Genomic DNA, 22202 nt, shown 5'->3' with positions numbered 1-22202 from the left:
ACTGTACTGAGGGTGTGGTGGTTATTACTGTGACTGTACTGAGGGTGTGGTGGTTATTACTGTAACTGTACTGAGGGTGTGGTGGTTATTACTGTAACTGTACTGAGGGTGTGGTGGTTATTACTGTAACTGTACTGAGGTGTAGTGGTTATTACTGTAACTGTACTGAGGGTGTGGTGGTTATTACTGTAACTGTACTGAGGGTGTGGTGGTTATTACTGTAACTGTACTGAGGTGTAGTGGTTATTACTGTAACTGTACTGAGGGTGTGGTGGTTGTTACTGTAACTGTACTGAGGTGTAGTGGTTATTACTGTAACTGTACTGAGAGTGTGGTGGTTATTACTGTAACTGTACTGAGGTGTAGTGGTTATTACTGTAACTGTACTGAGAGTGTGGTGGTTATTACTGTAACTGTACTGAGAGTGTGGTGGTTATTACTGTAACTGTACTGAGGTGTAGTGGTTATTACTGTAACTGTACTGAGGGTGTAGTGGTTATTACTGTAACTGCACTGAGAGTATGGTGGTTATTACTGTGACTGTACTGAGAGTGTGGTGGTTATTACTGTAACTGTACTGAGAGTGTGGTGGTTATTACTGTAACTGTACTGAGGTGTAGTGGTTATTACTGTAACTGTACTGAGGGTGTGGTGGTTATTACTGTAACTGTACTGAGGGTGTAGTGGTTATTACTGTAACTGCACTGAGAGTATGGTGGTTATTACTGTGACTGTACTGAGAGTGTGGTGGTTATTACTGTAACTGTACTGAGGGTGTGGTGGTTATTACTGTAACTGTACTGAGAGTGTGGTGGTTATTACTGTAACTGTACTGAGGGTGTAGTGGTTATTACTGTAACTGTACTGAGGGTGTGGTGGTTATTACTGTAACTGTACTGAGAGTGTGGTGGTTATTACTGTAACTGTACTGAGGGTGTGGTGGTTATTACTGTAACTGTACTGAGGGTGTGGTGGTTATTACTGTACCTCATACTGAGGATGTCCTGCACAGATCAGCAGCAGCTCCAGTGTCCTCAAGTCTCCCATACCCTGACCAGGACTCCTGACCGTGGTCTCTAAAAATGTCTCGCAGAGTTCGGTGAAGATCCTGCAGTAGTTCAGCACTCTGAGGACACAATGTCCAACATAAATGTGACTGATACCACTGACCGTACAGTCGACAACAATCACAACCAGTTTCCTATGTGTACTCACTTATCAAGGTCTTCTCGGGCCACAGCCATGTGATACGCCGTCTCCAGCGTCAGGACGCCCTGGAAGAGCTGCAGCGCTAACGCCATGTTGGTGTCTACGTTTTCTATGGCATAGAGAGCCGAGCAGACGCAGTCGGACGCCGCCTCGTGTAGGTTGGTTGAGGTTTCATCCCTCTGCTGTTGAGACAAAATGAAACATTAGATAGCTCTGATAGATCCAGCCGTGTTTTACAGTGGAAATTATACATTTACAAACTACTGATACTTCTGGTCATTGTGTAAACAGGAAGAGGCTGTTCCTGTAAACCTGTCAGGCCAGTAGTAGACCAGTAAAGTATGACTCTCACCAAGACTTGGAAGAGGACCATGAGCAGCTGGTTATTGGCCATGAAGTTACTGTCGAGGACTCCCAGGTTGAACCAGCTGCCCAAACAGCGAAACACCTTAATGAGCATCTTCTCATCGCTGCCCGTCTTCTCCACACACGATGTCTAAAATAAAACACAAACCAAAGAGCATGATGATATTATGTTTGAAGTCAGGATGATCACTGTGTTTGAAGGTCTGATAAATGTTAGTGTGGCTTTAATACGCTAATATAAATCCTACATTCTACATTCAGAGTTTGTCGGCCTCAGATCCATCACTGTCCCTGCTGTTTCCTACAGTTGATATCTGACAACAAACTAAAAACTAGGTTGTGTTTATTTGTTTTTATTTATATTTATTTGTTAAACAGCTGATGAAGAGTGAAACTGATGTTTCTAACCAGCAGAGTGACAACAGTGCTGGAGTAATACGCCAGATCCTCGATGATTTCTGTCCTACGATTGGCTCCGATTCGTAGAGATCGACTGTGAACTTCCTCTGGCAGCACAGTGAGAATCTCTATGAGGAAGGGCATCGAGCTGATGTCATTGTTGTACCTGAGAGGGGGCGGAGACATGGACAGGTGAGACAGGATGTCAGAGGGCAGAAGAAAAGCAGCTGGCTTCAGAAAATTTAAGGATGAATCCATTCATGTCATCAGAAAAACAAAACCTCACTGAAACATCACAGGTACAAGTCAGATGTCCTGCAGGTGTGAAACATCGCAGGTACGACTGAGATGTCCTGCAGGTGTGAAACATCCCGCAGGTGTGAAACATCACAGGTACGACTGTGAAACGTGTCTACCACCATCAAGGACTGAAACTTTGTGTCTACAATGAATTTAAACTTGATGTTACCATTTCCTGCTGACTGGCAGGCGGCCATATTTGTAGTCCCTGTCTACAGTCAACACAAGTCACAGATGATCCTGTGAATTCTTACTTTTCTATGAGCGTGTGAACGCATCCTTTCCACGAGGCCATCTGTAGAGCAAGATCTGCGATGGCTAACGCCAGCTGAGGAAAAAAAAACAACAGGGTTAAAAATAGAATCAACAGAGTGACGTCAGAACAGAATGCTGAATAAACTTTAAGACAACGGACATCAGAGATCTTAAATCAGTGATCAGAGGACAGAGGTCAGAGGACAGAGATCAGAGGACAGTGGTCAGAGATCAAAGGACAGAGGTCAGAGGACAGAGATCAGAAGAAAGAGGTCAGAGGTGAGAGATCAGAGGACAGTGGTCAGAGGACAGAGATCAGAAGACAGAGATCAAAGTACAGAGGTCAGAGGACAGAGATCAGAGGTCAGAGATCAGAGGACAGAGATCAGAAGACAGAGATCAAAGTACAGAGGTCAGAGGACAGAGATCAGAGGAAAGAGGTCAGAGGACAGAGATCAGAGGACAGTGGTCAGAGGACAGAGATCAGAGGACAGTGGTCAGAGGACAGAGATCAGAGGAAAGAGGTCAGAGGACAGAGATCAGAGGACAGTGGTCAGAGGACAGAGATCAGAGGACAGTGGTCAGAGGACAGAGATCAGAAGAAAGAGGTCAGAGGTGAGAGATCAGAGGTCAGAGATCAGAGGACAGAGGTCAGAGGACAGAGATCAGAGGACAGAGGTCAGAGGACAGAGATCAGAAGACAGAGATCAAAGTACAGAGGTCAGAGGACAGAGATCAGAGGAAAGAGGTCAGAGGACAGAGATCAGAGGACAGTGGTCAGAGGACAGAGATCAGAAGACAGAGATCAAAGTACAGAGGTCAGAGGACAGAGATCAGAGGTCAGAGATCAGAGGACAGAGGTCAGAGGACAGAGGACAGAGGTCAGAGGTCAGAGATCAAAGGACAGAGGTCAGAGGACAGAGATCAGAGGACAGAGGTCAGAGGACAGAGATCAGAAGACAGATCAAAGTACAGAGGTCAGAGGACAGAGATCAGAGGAAAGAGGTCAGAGGACAGAGGACAGAGATCAGAGGACAGAGATCAGATGACAGAGATCAGAGGTCAGAGGACAGAGATCAGAGGACAGAGGTCAGAGGACAGAGATCAGAGGACAGAGATCAGAGGACAGTGGTCAGAGATCAAAGGACAGAGGTCCTGTCTTGATGACATTAAAGCCTGGATGGCCTTAAACTTTTTAAATTTCAATGAAAAGAAAACAGAGGTGATGGTGTTTGGTCCAAATGGCTCTTGTGAAACCCCTCCCTGTTGATTTGGACCCCTTGGCACTATATGTGAAGCCAACAGTGTCTGACTTGGGTTTTAAGATGGACAGTGATTTTAAATTGGAGTGTCAAATTGGTGCAGTAGTTAAGTCCAGCTTCTTTCACCTTAGGCAGCTGGCAAAGGCGAAGCCTTTTCTTGCACAACAGCACTTTGAAATAGTAATCCATGCCTTCATCATGTCCCGGCACGATTACTGTAATGCACTTTATTTTGGAGTCAGCCAGTCTTCCCTCGCACGTCTTCAGTTGGTTCAGAACGCTGCTGCTCGGCTCTTGACTGGAGCACGTAAGAGGGAACACATTACGCCCATTCTGGCCTCCCTCCACTGGCTGCCCGTGCACTTTAGAGTTCATTTTAAGATTCTTTTATTTGTTTTTAAATCTTTAAATGGTCTTGCCCCGCCTTACCGCTCCCTCCCTACGCTCCTGCTCTGTGCCTCAGGTCAGCTGTTCAGCTGTTCTGGATGTACCGAGGTCTAAGCGGAAGCTCAGAGGGGACAGAGCCTTTACTGTAGCAGCTCCCAGATTGTGGAACGATTTACCTCTCCACATCAGACTGGCCCCCTCACTGTCTGTTTTTAAAACCAGTCTTAAAACCCATTTTTACTCCTTGGCTTTTAACCCAGTGTGAGACTCTGCTCTTGTTTTACTGTTTCATTGTTTCTATTGTTTGTCTTATGTTTTTTTGTATAGCATTTTGTTTCAGCTGTGGTTGTTTTTAAAGTGCTCTATAAATAAAGTTGAGTTGAGCTGAGTTGAGTCAAAGGACAGAGATCAGAGATCAGAGGACAGAGGACAGGAGGACAGAAGACAGTCTGTCTCTGCCGTCTCAGTTTTAATGTTCCTGTCTGATGAAACAAAGAAACAACAGAGATCCTGACGGTTGTAAAACCAGAAGCTGATGAAACAAATGTCCTCCTGTGATGTCATCGTGTTGCAGTATTGAGTTACAGTCTGTCTTTGTGTCAGATTAAAGATGTTACTGATCAGAACCAATCAGATCAATCATAATGTTAATGTAACCTAGGGCTGGGCGGTATGACAAAATTGTCATATCACGTTTTTTTGAAAATCATATCGGGTTCGCGGTATTTGACTGTCTTTTGCTCGGGTTCAGCCCACTTGACATACTGCTGTGTTGTGCTACGGCCTGTTCAAGTGCTGCAATTTGTTATTTACGTGACAACGCCTGAATGCAACACAGGCTCCGCTCCATTAGTGCCATGTTCGGTTATAATTGTCTCGCACTCAGGTTGTCTTCGGTCAGGAAAATGCGGCCAGAGCCGTGCTCCAGTGTGCTCACTTGTGTGTCTGTGTGTGTGTGTGTGTGTGCGCGCGCATCATGGCGAAACTCTGCCGTGCGCGATACAGAGAGCAGAGGAGAATTGTAAACGGCAGTGCGCCACTGCTAGTTGCATATAGGGGAAACACTGCTCTTTTCTGTATGAGTTCTTCTGGGTCATCGTGTACAGCTGCTTTGCTTTCAGGACTCTCTCCAGCAGCCATTCTCGCCTCTAAACTTTTCTCTATGCTCTCACTCTCGACGGCTCTAGCACGCCTGTGGTGTGCAGCGGTGAAATGGGTCCCCGCTGAAACACTTTCCCACTGTGCATGTTCCGGATATTGTTTGGGTTATTCACCGGTATTGCGGTATATGAAAAATTCATATCATAACGAAAATAAATACCTGGTTTTGGTACGAACCAGTATACCACACAGCTCTAATGTAACCTTAATGTAACCTAAATGTAAGCTAAATGTAAGCTTAATGTAACCTTAATGTAACCTTAATGTAACCTCTGTGATCAGGTCATACCGACAATTCACAGAACTCGACCCTGATTGGTCAAAAAGTTTTGTTCCACCGACCAGTTTGTTCTGGTTCAAGCAGAGACCTGGACTCAGAAGGAACCTGAAGGTCAGACATGTCACCTGTAAAACCCATGTTACCTGTGTGACAATGATGGGCGACAGGTCTTTGAGATTCTGGATGTGAGTCAGGAGTGAGTCTCGCAGTGCATTGTGGGTCTCAGGGGGAAGCTCGTAGAACGACGTCTGGATCTTCATCTTCATCGTCTGAGCAGCGAAGTAACACGACTCCACATCCTGTTTGAGCTGCAGCAGCTGGTCTGAGATCTCCCACGCGTACATCTGTGGGACAGGAAGTGATGTCATTACACCTGTTTACACCTGAGCTGCAGCAGGTTTTATAATAGGCTCGTTCGAGGTGAACTGCGCCTCGCCTGGAAAGTAAACGAGAGCAGGCGGCCACAGCGGAGGCGGTGACAAAAAGCTGCGGTGAAGTCAGACAGTTTCCCGACCGTTTCTAACAGCCTTCAGTCCGTACAGGAAGTCATAGACACACTAACATCCTGTCTGGAATGATGTCAATTCATTAAAAAAAGTGATCAGACTCATATATCAGTTTGTTCTCAGTCTCCAGTTGTTTTAATTATGATAGATTAATTTATTAAAATGCTTTACAGGTGATCTGTAGTTTATGTTCATGGTGAATCCTCCATTTGACATGAACTCTCCTGTAAATCAGCATCATATCAGTTTGACCCGTCCCCTCAACTACACAGGCTGAATACACTGTACACTCTAACCCCTAACCCTAAGGTTAATATTTTCAGAGGAGAAAAAATACAAGACAACAGCTTTCATTAAGGCTCAGTCAGACACAGTCAGGGCTTCACATCTGTACAGGTTATTTTAAGAATCCTCACATCCCACTGACCACCAGTCTCTGTGTTGCTAAATACTTCAATAATTAAAACAGTCCAGTGTTAATACATAGTAGACTCTGTATAGTTTATGATGAATGGATTTAGTCTGTGACGACTAAACTTCACCATCAGTCACACAACATGTTTTCTGTTACAGAATAAACCTTCAAATCAGACAAATACAATCTTAATCTTCAAAGTTCAGCAAAAATGAAAAGTTTATCTAAAATGTCATATTGTTGAGTCAACATCTGAACCAATCAGCTTTTAGATCAGGTGAGAGCCAGGCGGTGCAGTTGGTGGAGAGCCATTCTTGGAACCCATCGGCTGTATTCGGCGTCTGACTTCCGGCAGACGGCGATACAGCCTCTGGGGACAGACCCCCGATTTTTTGGCATTCCGGTTTGATTTGGGCAGAGGAGGCGAATTTCTGTTTCCGACCTCCGTTAATATATAAGTAAATATCAGATATTAATATATACTTTCAACATATTGTACCACAGTAGCCAGAACTATAACTATAATATTATTACTTTCATTAATGTTGTTGTAAGCTACTGTCATTACCTGCATCTCTCTCTCTCTCTCTCTCTCTCTCTCTCTCTCTCTCTCTCTGTGTCATGTGGATTACTGTTAATTTATCATGCTGATCTGTTCTGTACGACATCTATTGCACGTCTGTCCGTCCTGGAAGAGGGATCCCTCCTCAGTTGCTCTTCCTGAGGTTTCTACCGTTTTTTCCCCGTTAAAGGTTTTTTTGGGGAGTTTTTCCTGATCAGCTGTGAGGGTCCTAAGGACAGAGGGATGTCGTATGCTGTAAAGCCCTGTGAGGCAAATTGTGAGTTGTGATATTGGGCTTTATAAATAAAATGGATTGATTGATTGACTGAATATGCTGATCCATTGCAATGGATTCAGAGTTTGCAGTGACGCCAATTATGTTCCGCCTCGTTAATTCACCGCATGGACCGTTTAACCTGTTAAAAACTGCAGCCGGCTCAAACGTGATATCAAGCAGACTACAAACAGCCTAGCACCGGAAACCAGGGCTCTTCCCGTCTTCTTCCGGAGGCAAGATCTCTGGGGTTTGCCCACAGACTCTACATTCACTGAATGTAGAGTCTGTAGCCACCTTATTTTCAAACACGGAAGTAAATAGTGATCAACTTCTGTGTTTTTGTGCGTGACTTCCGGTCAGCCGCTTTCCTTCATGCTTTCCCTTACCGGAGCTAACGGTGCAAGCTAATTTTTTTCAATTTTCAGTTGTTTATGTTAGTCAATCAGTTAGTTAGTTAGTTAGTTAGTTAGTCTATGTATTTTATATAGATAACTGCGCCCACGTTGCCGTTATCCATTAATTGCCGGTAAAAATAATTCCCTCTAAACGCGAAGCAATCAAAAACTATGAACCAAAAAAGCACAATCTATCCCGAGTGAGATAAACTGCTTGATCTCCGTCTCCAGTGTACCAGCAGAGAACCTGCAGAACCGAATCAGCGAAAAAACACACCGGGCTACACAGCCTCTCTACCTGAGCAGCTGAAGCTGCGGCTCACACCCTCGACACACAGACGGTGCTTCCAGCCACACGTGTGCTCAACTGTAATGCGCGGATCGGCTCTGATAGCACCTGAATCAGCACGTACGCATCAACCACCCAGCCGTTACAACATGACTGAGCTAGCAAAGCAGTTTTGTGTTGCTATGTGTGGTATTTATTCAGTTTTGGGAAATCACGATGTCTAGAAAGCATCAGTGGCTGCAGCTGACAGGGACAGCTAACGTTAACACTAGCAGCAAAGCTAACATCAGGACGTCATCTGTTAAAAGCCTCCCGTTGTCGGATACGACATGAAACTGTTCCAGTTAGCTCAATCATGTTGTAACTAAGACATCCGCTGGAAAAAATATTTTTTTCATGGACCGTTTATTGAGTTATTGAGTTATTACAGACACTGCTAACGGCTAACAGCTAATGGTTAGCCCAGCTAATCTACGATAACCATGTTATTAATTACAAAACGTGCACACAGAAATAGTAATGTTTGTTCAGTCATTGTGTTTATAGACTTTACAAACATCAGATTAGTCTAAACGGTGATATAGTGAAGTGAAAAATGTGATATATATATATATATATATACACACACACATACATACATATGTATATATATATAGCTAAACTCAACAAGGTAAACAACAAGGCGATTCCCATTTACACAGTGGTCAAGAGTGCTGGACTGGAAGTACCGCACAAAAAACCGGAAGCTGGCTACATTCTGTTTTGCCTCCGTGTTTCCGTGAAAAATAAGGTGATTATAGAGACTAGTGGAGAGCAGCTGCAGCACCTGGCTCTAAAAACTGCGGCCGCCTTGCTCTCGCGGTTTTATCGCCGTCCACTTTTGTAATACGTCAGAGTAGGGGTGGGCGATATGGAAAAAATATCATATCACGATGTTTTTTTATAATAAAACCACGATCACGATTTTATCACAATTCTTTTTTAAGTTGATTTTTGAGACTAATTTGCAAGTTTCTGAACAGTGCAACCAAACTATTTCTCCTGTTATAAACTAAGGCAATTCTGCAGTATTACTTTACTATTCAACACAGTCATTTTAACAGGATTTAAGTATTCCTCCCAAGGTAAAACACTAAATAGCTTATTAAAAAAAAAAGCAATGTAAACTTAAGTAACTGTGGTTATCTCTTACAGTCCAACAATTTAGAACAAAAATGATCAAACTGCAATGTCTATAACCTGATTATTAAAAGTCCAGCAGCTTAAAAGGAACCCCGACTAGTTAGAGATGTAGGCCTTATATCATCAATATTAGTGTCCCTTATATTAATTTGATATAAATAATATTGTAGAAGTCTTTTTTCTAAAAAAAAAAAAAAAAAAAAAAAGAAAAAGAAAATATAACTTAACTTGTAGGTCGTTGTTTACGTCGCAATGCAGTGAGTGTAGTGACATCAAATGGTTGCAACCACTGTTTCTGACAACTGGTAACTGCGCGAAAAATGTCAGCTATTCAGCTGTTTCACTTTGAACCCGAGTGACAAGCTAGTGAGGAGGACAACACAGAAAATATACAGGAAGAACACAAAGACGTAGTAGACGAACAGAGACATGAGGTGCGAGTGGGACAAAACAGCTGGTGTCAGTGCGGAAACTGCATCTCCATGACAACCAAGCGAGAGAGCGTGTGTTGTCAGGAGCTTCAATTTTTCTCCCCAGCTGTTCAAGGTACCGTAAAATGTCATCCAATATCAATGATCTCAGAGATTAGCATCCACCACTGTCATATGCTTTATATGTCGTGATACACGGTAAAACACACTGACAAGATGCTTACGAGTTTGATCATTGTTGAAGATATCCCGTGCATCACAGCATATGACACGCTGCATCCAACGTGTCTTTAACATTATCCGTCTGAGTCTCTGCATCGGACTTACTTGGAGAACACTGTACACTTACACTTACAGATTGAACGGGTTGAACAGGTGGACTGTCAGCTTCCTCCATAACCAGTGGTGTGTCCGATGGTTCACCTTCAGAAGCTACAGCAGCAGGAGCGGGTTCTTTGCGGCACAAGAGAGCATCCAGCGTCTCCTGCTTTTGGCATTTTTTTGTATGCATTTCACTCCACTCCCGAGAGCGTTTAGACTCCTTATGTGAGAAAATTGTCGGCACGGCATTTTGTTTAAGTCAACGTTTATACCCAGCAGCAACCGTTAGCTCCTTTAGCAGCTCTAGTCGACCAAAGGCCTCAAAATTATCTGGGGAGAAGTGGGGAGAACAGAGTCGCGGGTCTTTAGGAAGTTCTGTTCGTCCACAAGCACTTTCCCACTGCTTTCTCCTCTTCTTATCACTAGGAAACGTGTAAACTTCACATCAGTTCCCTTGTTGTCTTTCAACTGGAAATTACATCCGAATGCAGCGCAAGGTGTCATTTTCTCTGGTAATAGCGTCAGGTAGCAGCAGCCGTCAGGTAAACAACTCACAGAGCAACCATTCTATGTCATCACCCCGGCATGCATTGCGCGAGTAAAATAATGGTGGCCTCCTGTGGTAAAAATACATTGTAAACATTGAAGAATTTTAAAGCAATGACAACATTTCATGTCTTTCTAACAACATATTTTAGTACAATAGAAAAATTGTGGCTTATTGAGCCCTACATGTCTAACTAGTCGGGGTTCCTTTTTAGAACATATTATTATTCAGACATCTTCTTAGAGTTTTTGTCTCCTTCTTAGGAGACACATTATGTTAGATTACAGTCACAGACTTTTAGCCAGGTAAACCGATTTGTCAACTTTATATGGCTTGAGAGTAACCCTTTGGCAAGTTACTATGTTGCCACCTGTGCTGAAGACTCGTTCTGAGGGAGCACTTGTTGCTGGAATACACAGATACTTGCAAGGTTCATTGTGTTGCCATCTGACGTGCGACCCGTGTCTGTGCAATCACCGTTGTTTGCGCCTTGTCGTTTGGGGAAAAGCCAAACTAATTACATACGATGGAGGTGGAGTTCTTTTTAGGGACTAACTCCTCCGTTTCGCTTTCGTTTTCAGCCATGGCTTGCCGCTACACAACCAAACTTGGAGGCTACGGCTAGTAGCTAGTCAGAAATCCACTGCACTGCTCGTAGTTCTCTATGATTGGTTGGTCAGGTGCCAGTGAAACTTCTGATGCATCTGTGCGCCCGCATAGAACTGCAACGCATAGAATGTGCTCTATAGACGATTCTACGATCTCTCTGCTTTGTCAGATCGTCAACACATTCTAATCCTTCACGATCTAATATCGTCATATTGCACACCCCTACGTCAGAGCAAGTCGGGATAAAGTCGGACACAAAACTAACCGGCATGCATTGTGCGCCAATCGCCGGTGATCGAATCTGCGCAGGCCTGGCTCATCTCAAACGAACCTATTAGCTCCTGCTGCAGGTTCCACGTGAAGTAAAGACCCTCTGACGTGACACGTGTGCGCCCTTTAAATCCCATAGACATATATACATAGACTCTGCATTGACTGCCGCCGCCTATCAGAGCCGACGTCCTCGCCGGCCGCCATCTTGGATGGGTCTCGCTTCGCCTCCACAGTGCATTCACTTCTATTGAGGAAGGAGCTGTATGCACAAGTAAAATAGAATAACTCACTGAATTTTCAACTGATTTTCACGTGGTATCATAACAGCACACATGTAGTTATGATACAGGATGCTTTCGTACATTAAAAATACAGGATTTCATGCTTTAATACTTTCTGCAGATAGCAACAGCATGTTATTTAGGTCACAACACAGTGCTTTTATTCACCTCATATGCATTATATATATATATATATATAAATATATATACAGTACAGGCCAAAAGTTTGGACACACCTTCTCATTCAATGCGTTTTCTTTATTTTCATGACTATTTACATTGTAGATTCTCACTGAAGGCATCAAAACTATGAATGAACACATGTGGAGTTATGTACTTAACAAAAAAGCTGAAATAACTGAAAACATGTTTTATATTCTAGTTTCTTCAAAATAGCCACCCTTTGCTCTGATTACTGCTTTGCACACTCTTGGCATTCTCTCCATGAGCTTCAAGAGGTAGTCACCTGAAATGGTTTTCCAACAGTCTTGAAGGAGTTCCCAGAGGTGTTTAGCACTTGTTGGCCCCTTTGCCTTCACTCTGCGGTCCAGCTCACCCCAAACCATCTCCATTGGGTTCAGGTCCGGTGACTGTGGAGGCCAGGTCATCTGCCGCAGCACTCCATCACTCTCCTTCTTGGTCAAATAGCCCTTACACAGCCTGGAGGTGTGTTTGGGGTCATTGTCCTGTTGAAAAATAAATGATCGTCCAACTAAACGCAAACCGGATGGGATGGCATGTCGCTGCAGGATGCTGTGGTAGCCATGCTGGTTCAGTGTGCCTTCAATTTTGAATAAATCCCCAACAGTGTCACCAGCAAAACACCCCCACACCATCACACCTCCTCCTCCATGCTTCACAGTGGGAACCAGGCATGTGGAATCCATCCGTTCACCTTTTCTGCGTCTCACAAAGACACGGCGGTTGGAACCAAAGATCTCAAATTTGGACTCATCAGACCAAAGCACAGATTTCCACTGGTCTAATGTCCATTCCTTGTGTTTCTTGGCCCAAACAAATCTCTATAAGCTATACTGTGTTTTGTATTATGTATATGGTGTTTATACAGTATATAAATACTGTGTGTGTGTGTGTGTGTGTGTGTATATATATATATATATATATATATGTGTGTGTGTGTGTGTGTGTGTGTGTGTATGTGTATATCTATCTATCTATCCTGTATCATAACTACATGTGTGCCGTTTGTAACAAACCAAACCGCGTGAAAATCAGTTGAAAATTCAGTGAGTTATTCTGTTTTACTTGTGCATACAGCTCCTTCCTCAATAGAAGTGAAGGAACTGTGGAGGCGAAGCGAGGCCCATCCAAGATGGCGGCCGGCGAGGACGCGCTCAGGCACTCGATGCGGCGTCTATGTATATATGTCTATGTTTAAATCCTTCCTGAAAACATCCTGTTATTAAAGTTATTTCAGTGTTCTTCCTGTTTACTCTGATTTTATCTTTTTATCAGTAAATAAAAACTTTTTGATAAAGTTCTGAATAAATTGTTTCCTGTTTTTATAAACAGTGAGAGATGACAGGGTTAGTGTAATTATACAACACTTCATGTGTTCACACTGATGATGCCAACAACACAACACTTCATGTGTTCACACTGATAACAAACACGACACTTCATGTGTTCACAGTGATAACAACAACACAACACTTCATGTGTTCACACTGATAACAACAACATAACACTTCATGTGTTCACACTGATGATAACAACATACCACTTCATGTTTTCACACTGATAACAACAACACTTCATGTGTTCACACTGATAACAACACAACACTTCATGTGTTCACACTGATGATAACAACAACACAACACTTCATGTGTTCACACTAATAACAGCAACATAACACTTCATGTTTTCACACTGATAACAACAACACAACACTTCATGTGTTCACACTGATGATAACAACAACATAACACTTCATGTGTTCACACTGATGATAACACAACACTTCATGTGTTCACACTGATAACAACAACATAAAACTTCATGTGTTCACACTGATGATAACAACAACATAACACTTCATGTGTTCACACTGATGATAACAACACAACACTTAATCTGTTCACACTGATAACAACAACATAAAACTTCATGTTTTCACACTGATGATAACAACAACACAACACTTCATGTGTTCACACTGATGATAACAACACAACACTTCATGTGTTCACACTGATAACAACAACATAAAACTTCATGTTTTCACACTGATGATAACAACAACACAACACTTCCTGTGTTCACACTGATAACAACAACACAACACTACATGTGTTCACACTGATAACAACAACGTAACACTACGTGTTTTCACACTGATGATACCAACACAACACTTCATGTGTTCACACTAATGATAACAGCAACATAACACTTCATGTTTTCACACTGATAACAACAACACAACACTTCATGTGTTCACACTGATGATAAAAACAACATACCACTTCATGTGTTCACACTGATGATAACAACAACATAACACTTCATGTGTTCACACTGATAACAACAACACAACACTTAATCTGTTCACACTGATAACAGCATAACACTTCCTGTGTTCACACTGATGATAACAACACAACACTTCATGTGTTCACACTGATGATAACACAACATTTCATGTGTTCACACTGGTAACAACAACATAAAACTTCATGTTTTCACACTGATGATAGCAACAACACAACACTTCATGTGTTCACACTGATGATACCAACAACACAACACTTCATGTGTTCACACTGATAACAACACAACACTTCATGTGTTCACACTGATGATACCAACAACACAACACTTCATGTGTTCACACTGATGATACCAACAACACAACACTTCATGTGTTCACACTGATGATAACAACACAACACTTAATGTTTTCACACTGATAACAACACAACACTTCATGTGTTCACACTGATGATAACAACACAACACTTAATGTTTTCACACTGATAACAGCACAACACTTCACGTGTTCACACTGATGATAACAACACAACACTTCATGTGTACACACTGATGATAACAACACAACACTTCATGTGTTCACACTGATGATAACTACACAACACTTCACGTGTTCACACTGATGATAACAACACAACACTTCATGTGTACACACTGATGATAACACAACACTTCACAGGGCTTAACAATAAAACAATAAGGATTGCCCGATTGCCCGGGCCAAGTAAAACTCACGGTCGGGCATGTAAACTAACAACTCACTTGCCTGATCGGGCAAGTTGCTAAAAATAGTAAAAGTTAATGACTAATTAATAAAATAAATGTATTTTAAAACGTGCTCCTTCGGCTCTGATGCAGCGGTCTCTCTGCCTGAAGTCACAGGCACAGCTGTGTAACAATGTCCTGCCCACAGCCCCCATTGATATTATTTTGCGCGACAGACGCTTCATATAATAACATAACAATATACTATTTATGGTGTTATGTCATCGTGTCATTTCTGTCTCTACATGGTCACGCGTTAACAATTCTCCTCTGCTCTCTGCATCGCGCATGGCAGAGTTCCGCCACACACACAGGTGAGCACGCTAGAGCGGCTCGGGCCGCAGTTTCCTGACCAAACCTGACCCCGAGCCCGGTGCAGTTTGTCAGCTGACAAAGTTATTGAAATGGACAGTGTGTAAATAACCATCAACAGACTGCTGTTACGCACAGACAAACACGCTGCTCGCACAGCAGCGCGGCACTCATGTTGAGCTTGTGTTGCGTTCAGGCGTTGTCACGTAAATAACAACTTCCAACACTTAAATAGGTCATAGCACAAAACAGCATGTCAAGTGACTTTTTACTTTATTATATTCAATATAATTGTATGTTCCTAAATCTTGAGACACCTCATATGTAAGCTAGACAGACATTTCACCTGCTCATTGCTGTGCACACATGTACTGTATGTACTTAATCCTAAAGAGCCCTTCTGGTGCCAGGAGATACACAGAAACATCCCAGCAGGCTGTGCTTTGCAAGCATACAAAAAAGTTTCACGCATGTGAAAATTATTTTTCATGCGTGTGCTTCACCTCCGCTGCTACAACTGCTGCATGTTTTGTGCAACAGGTGGATGTGGTAGTCTACTGGTAGAGTAGAGAGAGAGCTAAGTAGCGTTGAAGTAGAGTAGAGCAGGGCAGAGAGATGGAAGCAAAATATATTAAACCCGGTGTTAATACAGCAGAACTGGAGAGGGGGATGAAAAATAAATAGAGGTGGGCATGGCTCAAGTAGGGCGCAAAATTATAGACGGAGAATGATTGACAAATTTTTCACTTTAAGTCCTGACACTGTCATATTTGTGTAGGAATTAAGCTACAATACATGACATATGTTGTTTTAATTAATAAATACAGTGTGAATAAAGATTACATAACATAAAAATAACTGCAGTCTCTGTTATTTGATAGCCGCTTAAATTAAACAATTTTTATAGGGCAAGTAAAAACTGACTTCGGGCAAGTAGATCTCTGACCAACTTGCCCGACCAGGCAAGTGAAAAAAAACCTTAGCGTTGAACCCTGCCTGTCTGGTAACTACAGACTAACTTTAGCTGTGTGATGGTTCATGTTAACATCATGTTGTCTCTGACAGCAGACCGTCTATAGCTGAGCTAACCTGTCTGGTAACTACAGACTAACTTTAGCTGTGTGATAGTGATAGTGCTGTCGCAAAATTTAAGGAAATGATTACTCTGTCGTTAAATTCAATACCAAGTCCCTCAGTAACAGAGGTTTCCCGTACCGTCTTTGATCATTTTGTCGATAGCGCTGTAGGCTCGCTGCAAACAACACTCTGTAGCTCCTCTTAAAAAGAAGTTAAAAAAGCAAAGAAAGTTCGCTCCTTGGTATAACTCTCAAACCCGTAAGTTAAAACAAATATCACGAAAATGTGAAAGGAATTGGCGATTAACCAAAGTGGACGAATCTCGTTTAATCTGGACAGACAGTCTCAAAAATTATAAGAGGGGCCTCCGCAATGCCAGAGCAAACTATTACTCAGCATTAATAGAAGACAATAAGAACAACCCCAGGTTTCTTTTCAGCACTGTAGCCAGGCTGACTGAGAGTCAGAGCTCTATTGAGCCTTGTATTCCTTTAGCCCTTAGCAGTAATGATTTTATGAGCTTTTTTAATGACAAAATTCTGACTATTAGAGGCAAAATTCATGACCTCCTATCCTCAGATAGTACCTATCTAACCTCAAACACAGCTGTAAAACCTAATATATATTTAGATTGTTTCTCCCCAATTTCTCTTCAAGAATTGACCGCAGTGATTTCTTCATCTAAATCATCAACGTGTCTCTTAGACCCCATCCCAACCAGGCTACTTAAGGAGGTCTTTCCTTTAGTTAACACTCATATATTAGATATGATCAATCTATCCTTATTAACAGGCTATGTCCCACAGTCTTTTAAGGTAGCTGTAATTAAACCTCTACTAAAAAAGCCCACCCTGGATCCAGAGGTGTTAGCCAACTATAGACCAATATCTAATCTTCCCTTTATGTCAAAGATCCTTGAGAAAGTAGTCGCAGACCAGCTGTGTGATTTTCTCCATGATAATTTATTTGAGGAATTTCAGTCAGGATTTAGAGTGCATCATAGCACTGAGACAGCACTAGTCAAAATTACAAATGACCTTCTGATTGCTTCAGACAAAGGACTTGTCTCTGTACTTGTTTTATTAGATCTTAGTGCAGCGTTTGACACAATTGACCATCAAATTCTACTGCAGAGACTGGATCACTTAATTGGCCTAAAAGGTTCTGCACTGAGCTGGTTTAAATCTTATTTATCTGATCGTTTTCAGTTTGTTGACGTTCATAATGAATCATCCTCACGTACCAAAGTTTGTTTTGGAGTTCCGCAAGGTTCTGTGCTCGGACCAATCCTATTTACTCTATATATGCTTCCCTTTAGGTAACATCATTAGAAATCACTCTATAAATTTCCATTGTTATGCAGATGATACTCAGTTGTATTTATCGATGAAGCCAGAAGAAAGTAATCAATTAACTAAACTCCATAACTGCCTTAAAGACATAAAAACTTGGATGAGCACCAATTTCCTGATGTTAAATTCAGACAAAACTGAAGTTATTGTTCTTGGCCCCAAACAACTCAGAGACTCTTTATCTGATGACATAGTTTCTCTAGATGGCATTGCTCTGGCCTCTAGCACTACCGTAAGAAACCTCGGAGTAACATTTGATCAAGATTTGTCTTTTAATTCTCATTTAAAACAAACCTCACGGACTGCATTTTTTCATCTGCGTAGTATTGCGAAAATTAGGCCTATCCTGACCCAAAAAGATGCAGAAAAATTGGTCCACGCTTTTGTTACCTCAAGGCTGGATTACTGTAACTCTCTATTATCAGGTAGCTCTAGTAAGTCCTTAAAAACTCTCCAGCTAATTCAGAATGCAGCAGCACGTGTACTAACAGGAACTAAGAAACAAGATCATATTTCTCCTGTTTAGCTTCTCTGCACTGGCTCCCTGTAAAATCCAGAATTGAATTTAAAATCGGGCGGCACGGTGGTGTGGTGGTTAGCACTCTCGCCTCACAGCAAGAGGGTTGCCAGTTCGATCCCGGGCGTGGGAGCCCTTCTGTGTGGAGTTTGCATGTTCTCCCCGTGTCAGCGTGGGTTCTCTCCGGGCACTCCGGCTTCCTCCCACAGTCCAAAGACATGCAGGTTAATTGGTGACTCTAAATTGTCCGTAGGTGTGAATGTGAGCATGAATGGTTGTCTGTCTCTATGTGTCAGCCCTGTGATAGTCTGGCGACCTGTCCAGGGTGAACCCTGCCTCTCGCCCGATGTAGCTGGGATAGGCTCCAGCCCCCCCGCGACCCTCAAGAGGATGAAGCGGTTAGAAGATGAATGAATGAATGAATGAATTTAAAATCCTACTGTTAACTTATAAAGCTCTAAATGGTCAAGCTCCGTCATATCTTAGAGAGCTCATAGTGCCATATTATCCCACCAGAACTCTGCGCTCTGAGAACGCAGGGTTACTCGTGGTCCCTAAAGTCTCCAAAAGTAGATCAGGAGCCAGAGCCTTTAGCTATCAGGCTCCTCTCCTGTGGAATCATCTTCCTGTTACGGTCCGGGAGGCAGACACCGTCTCCACATTTAAGACTAGACTTAAGACTTTCCTCTTTGATAAAGCTTATAGTTAGGGCTGGCTCAGGCTTGCCCTGTACCAGCCCCTAGTTAGGCTGACTTAGGCCTAGTCTGCCGGAGGACCCCCCTATAATACACCGGGCACCTTCTCTCCTTCTCTCTCTCTCTCTCTCTCTCTCTCGTATTCTATTACTGCATCTTGCTAACTCGGCCATTCTGGATGTCACTAACTCGGCTTCTTCTCCGGAGCCTTTGTGCTCCACTGTCTCTCAGATTAACTCATATCACAGCGGTGCCTGGACAGCGTGACGTGTGTGGTTGTGCTGCTGCCGTGGTCCTGCCAGATGCCTCCTGCTGCTGCTGCTGCCATCATTAGTCATTAGTCATACTTCTACTGTTATTATACACATATGACTATTGTCACACATGTATACTGCCAGATATTATTACATACTTTCAACATATTGTACCACAGTAGCCAGAACTATAACTATAATATTATTACTTTCATTAATGTTGTTGTAAGCTACTGTCATTACCTGCATCTCTCTCTCTCTCTGTCTCATTGTGTCATGTGGATTACTGTTAATTTATCATGTTGATCTGTTCTGTACGACATCTATTGCACGTCTGTCCGTCCTGGAAGAGGGATCCCTCCTCAGTTGCTCTTCCTGAGGTTTCTACTGTTTTTTCCCCGTTAAAGGGTTTTTTGGGGAGTTTTTCCTGATCAGCTGTGAGGGTCATAAGGACAGAGGGATGTCGTATGCTGTAAAGCCCTGTGAGGCAAAGTGTGATTTGTGATATTGGGCTTTATAAATAAAATTGATTGATTGATTGATTGATTGATGGTTCATGTTAACATCATGTTGTCTCTGACAGCAGACCGTCTATAGCTGAGCTAACCTGTCTGGTAACTACAGACTAACTTTAGCTGTGTGATGGTTCATGTTAACATCATGTTGTCTCTGACAGCAGACCGTCTATAGCTGAGCTAACCTGTCTGGTAACTACAGACTAACTTTAGCTGTGTGATGGTTCATGTTAGCATCATGTTGTCTCTGACAGCAGACCGTCTATAGCTGAGCTAACCTGTCTGGTAACTACAGACTAACTTTAGCTGTGTGATGGTTCATGTTAACATCATGTTGTCTCTGACAGCAGACCGTCTATAGCTGAGCTAACCTGTCTGGTAACTACAGACTAACTTTAGCTGTGTGATGGTTCATGTTAGCATCATGTTGTCTCTGACAGCAGACCGTCTATAGCTGAGCTAACCTGTCTGGTTACTACAGACTAACTTTAGCTGTGTGATGGTTCATGTTAGCATCATGTTGTCTCTGACAGCAGACCGTCTATAGCTGAGCTAACCTGTCTGGTTACTACAGACTAACTTTAGCTGTGTGATGGTTCATGTTAACATCATGTTGTCTCTGACAGCAGACCGTCTATAGCTGAGCTAACCTGTCTGGTAACTACAGACTAACTTTAGCTGTGTGATGGTTCATGTTAACATCATGTTGTCTCTGACAGCAGACCGTCTATAGCTGAGCTAACCTGTCTGGTTACTACAGACTAACTTTAGCTGTGTGATGGTTCATGTTAACATCATGTTGTCTCTGACAGCAGACCGTCTATAGCTGAGCTAACCTGTCTGGTTACTACAGACTAACTTTAGCTGTGTGATGGTTCATGTTAACATCATGTTGTCTCTGACAGCAGACCGTCTATAGCTGAGCTAACCTGTCTGGTAACTACAGACTAACTTTAGCTGTGTGATGGTTCATGTTAACATCATGTTGTCTCTGACAGCAGACCGTCTATAGCTGAGCTAACCTGTCTGGTTACTACAGACTAACTTTAGCTGTGTGATGGTTCATGTTAACATCATGTTGTCTCTGACAGCAGACCATCTATAGCTGAGCTAACCTGTCTGGTAACTACAGACTAACTTTAGCTGTGTGATGGTTCATGTTAACATCATGTTGTCTCTGACAGCAGATAACCAATAACTGATAGATTTATGAATAGAGTTTGGTTGAGAGATCACATGTCTGTTAACGAGAGACAGACTAACTTTAGCTGTGTGTTTGTCTCATGGAGTCGGAAACATTAGCCATGCTACATGCTAAGAGAGCTAGCAACCCGGGCCTGTTGAACTCCTCTGAGAATTAAAAACATTCACATTCTCCGTCTGATGAAACACTGACAAACGTCACAGCATTAAATCCTCTGACTTCATGGTGAACTCATAAATCATGACGTCACACACACACACACACACACACACACACACACACACACACACCTATTTACAGTTTGTGTTTTCATCCATTCATTTAGCTAGCCTAGCTTAGCTACCATGCTAACGTAAACCTCCGGTTCCTCTGAGCCTGCGCAGTTAGGCTCACCTGTCCTTTATTAAATAGGTAAAACATTAAAACCCAGTCCACGCAGGTACATTAACTTCCAACCACACACACCCCTCCGTCCCCCTAACCGCCTCCCCCGCTCCCCCGGCACGGCCTCTCCCATTTTCTTACCGATCTCTGGAGCTCTCCGAGCCACACCGAGGCTCGCTCCTTCCCGGATGGGTCCGGGTCGTGGTACAGGGCCTGGACCGCCTGGTAGACCAGGGCCAGGTTCGGTTTGCCCCCCTCCATGGCTCGGTCCGAATCAGGGATGAGATAAGGCAGAAAGTTCACGGGCAGCACGGCGGAGCTGACAGAGTCCTACACGGTCTGTGTGTCGACCGCCATCTCGCACAGAGTTCCCTCTGCCGACCGGAAACACGGGCACAAACATTAGTTCCGCTCTGTCAGGATGGGACGACACCGTACACAGATCCCCATTCAAAAAAACTTTATTTAAAAACCTTCTATTCACTCTGTGTTTATAGATAAAGACAAAACTTTATTTAAAACCTTTAATTTAATCTGATTGTTTATAAAAAGACACAAAACTTTATTTAACACCTTTAATTTAATCTGACCGTGTTTATAAACAGACAAAAAACGTTATTTAAAACTTTTAATTAATCTGACCGTGTTTATAAACAGACACAAAACTTTATTTAAACCCTTTAATTTAAACTGACTGTTTATAAACAGACACAAAACTTTATTTAAAACCTTTAATTTAGACTGACCGTGTTTATAAACAGACACAAAACTTTATTTAAAACCTTTAATTTAAACTGACCGTGTTTGTAAACAGACACAAAACTTTATTTAAAACCTTTAATTTAGACTGACCGTGTTTGTAAACAGACACAAAACTTTATTTAAAACCTTTAATTTAATCTGTTT

The 22202-nt window shown here is 42.6% G+C and overlaps 1 protein-coding gene across 1 annotated transcript in view; it reads right to left on the bottom strand.

Moving 5' to 3' along the window:
* tnpo3 (transportin 3) overlaps nucleotides 1–21719 on the bottom strand; it is a 43050-nt gene extending 21331 nt beyond the window's left edge. The window contains exons 1-7 of the mRNA XM_049566697.1: nucleotides 21438–21719; nucleotides 5763–5963; nucleotides 2529–2602; nucleotides 1984–2140; nucleotides 1562–1705; nucleotides 1216–1391; nucleotides 988–1126 (exon numbers count right to left, since the gene is read on the bottom strand). Coding sequence (XP_049422654.1) covers nucleotides 988–1126; nucleotides 1216–1391; nucleotides 1562–1705; nucleotides 1984–2140; nucleotides 2529–2602; nucleotides 5763–5963; nucleotides 21438–21557 — 1011 coding nt within the window. The 5' untranslated portion in view covers nucleotides 21558–21719. The remainder of the gene's footprint in view (nucleotides 1–987; nucleotides 1127–1215; nucleotides 1392–1561; nucleotides 1706–1983; nucleotides 2141–2528; nucleotides 2603–5762; nucleotides 5964–21437) is intronic.
* Nucleotides 21720–22202: the final 483 nt, after the last annotated feature.

Source organism: Epinephelus fuscoguttatus, linkage group LG22 (genome assembly GCF_011397635.1).
Source record: "Epinephelus fuscoguttatus linkage group LG22, E.fuscoguttatus.final_Chr_v1".
NCBI lineage: Eukaryota > Metazoa > Chordata > Actinopteri > Perciformes > Serranidae > Epinephelus > Epinephelus fuscoguttatus.
The sequence above is the reverse complement of the archived record's forward strand: the minus strand, read 5'-3'. Positions and strand labels throughout refer to the sequence as shown.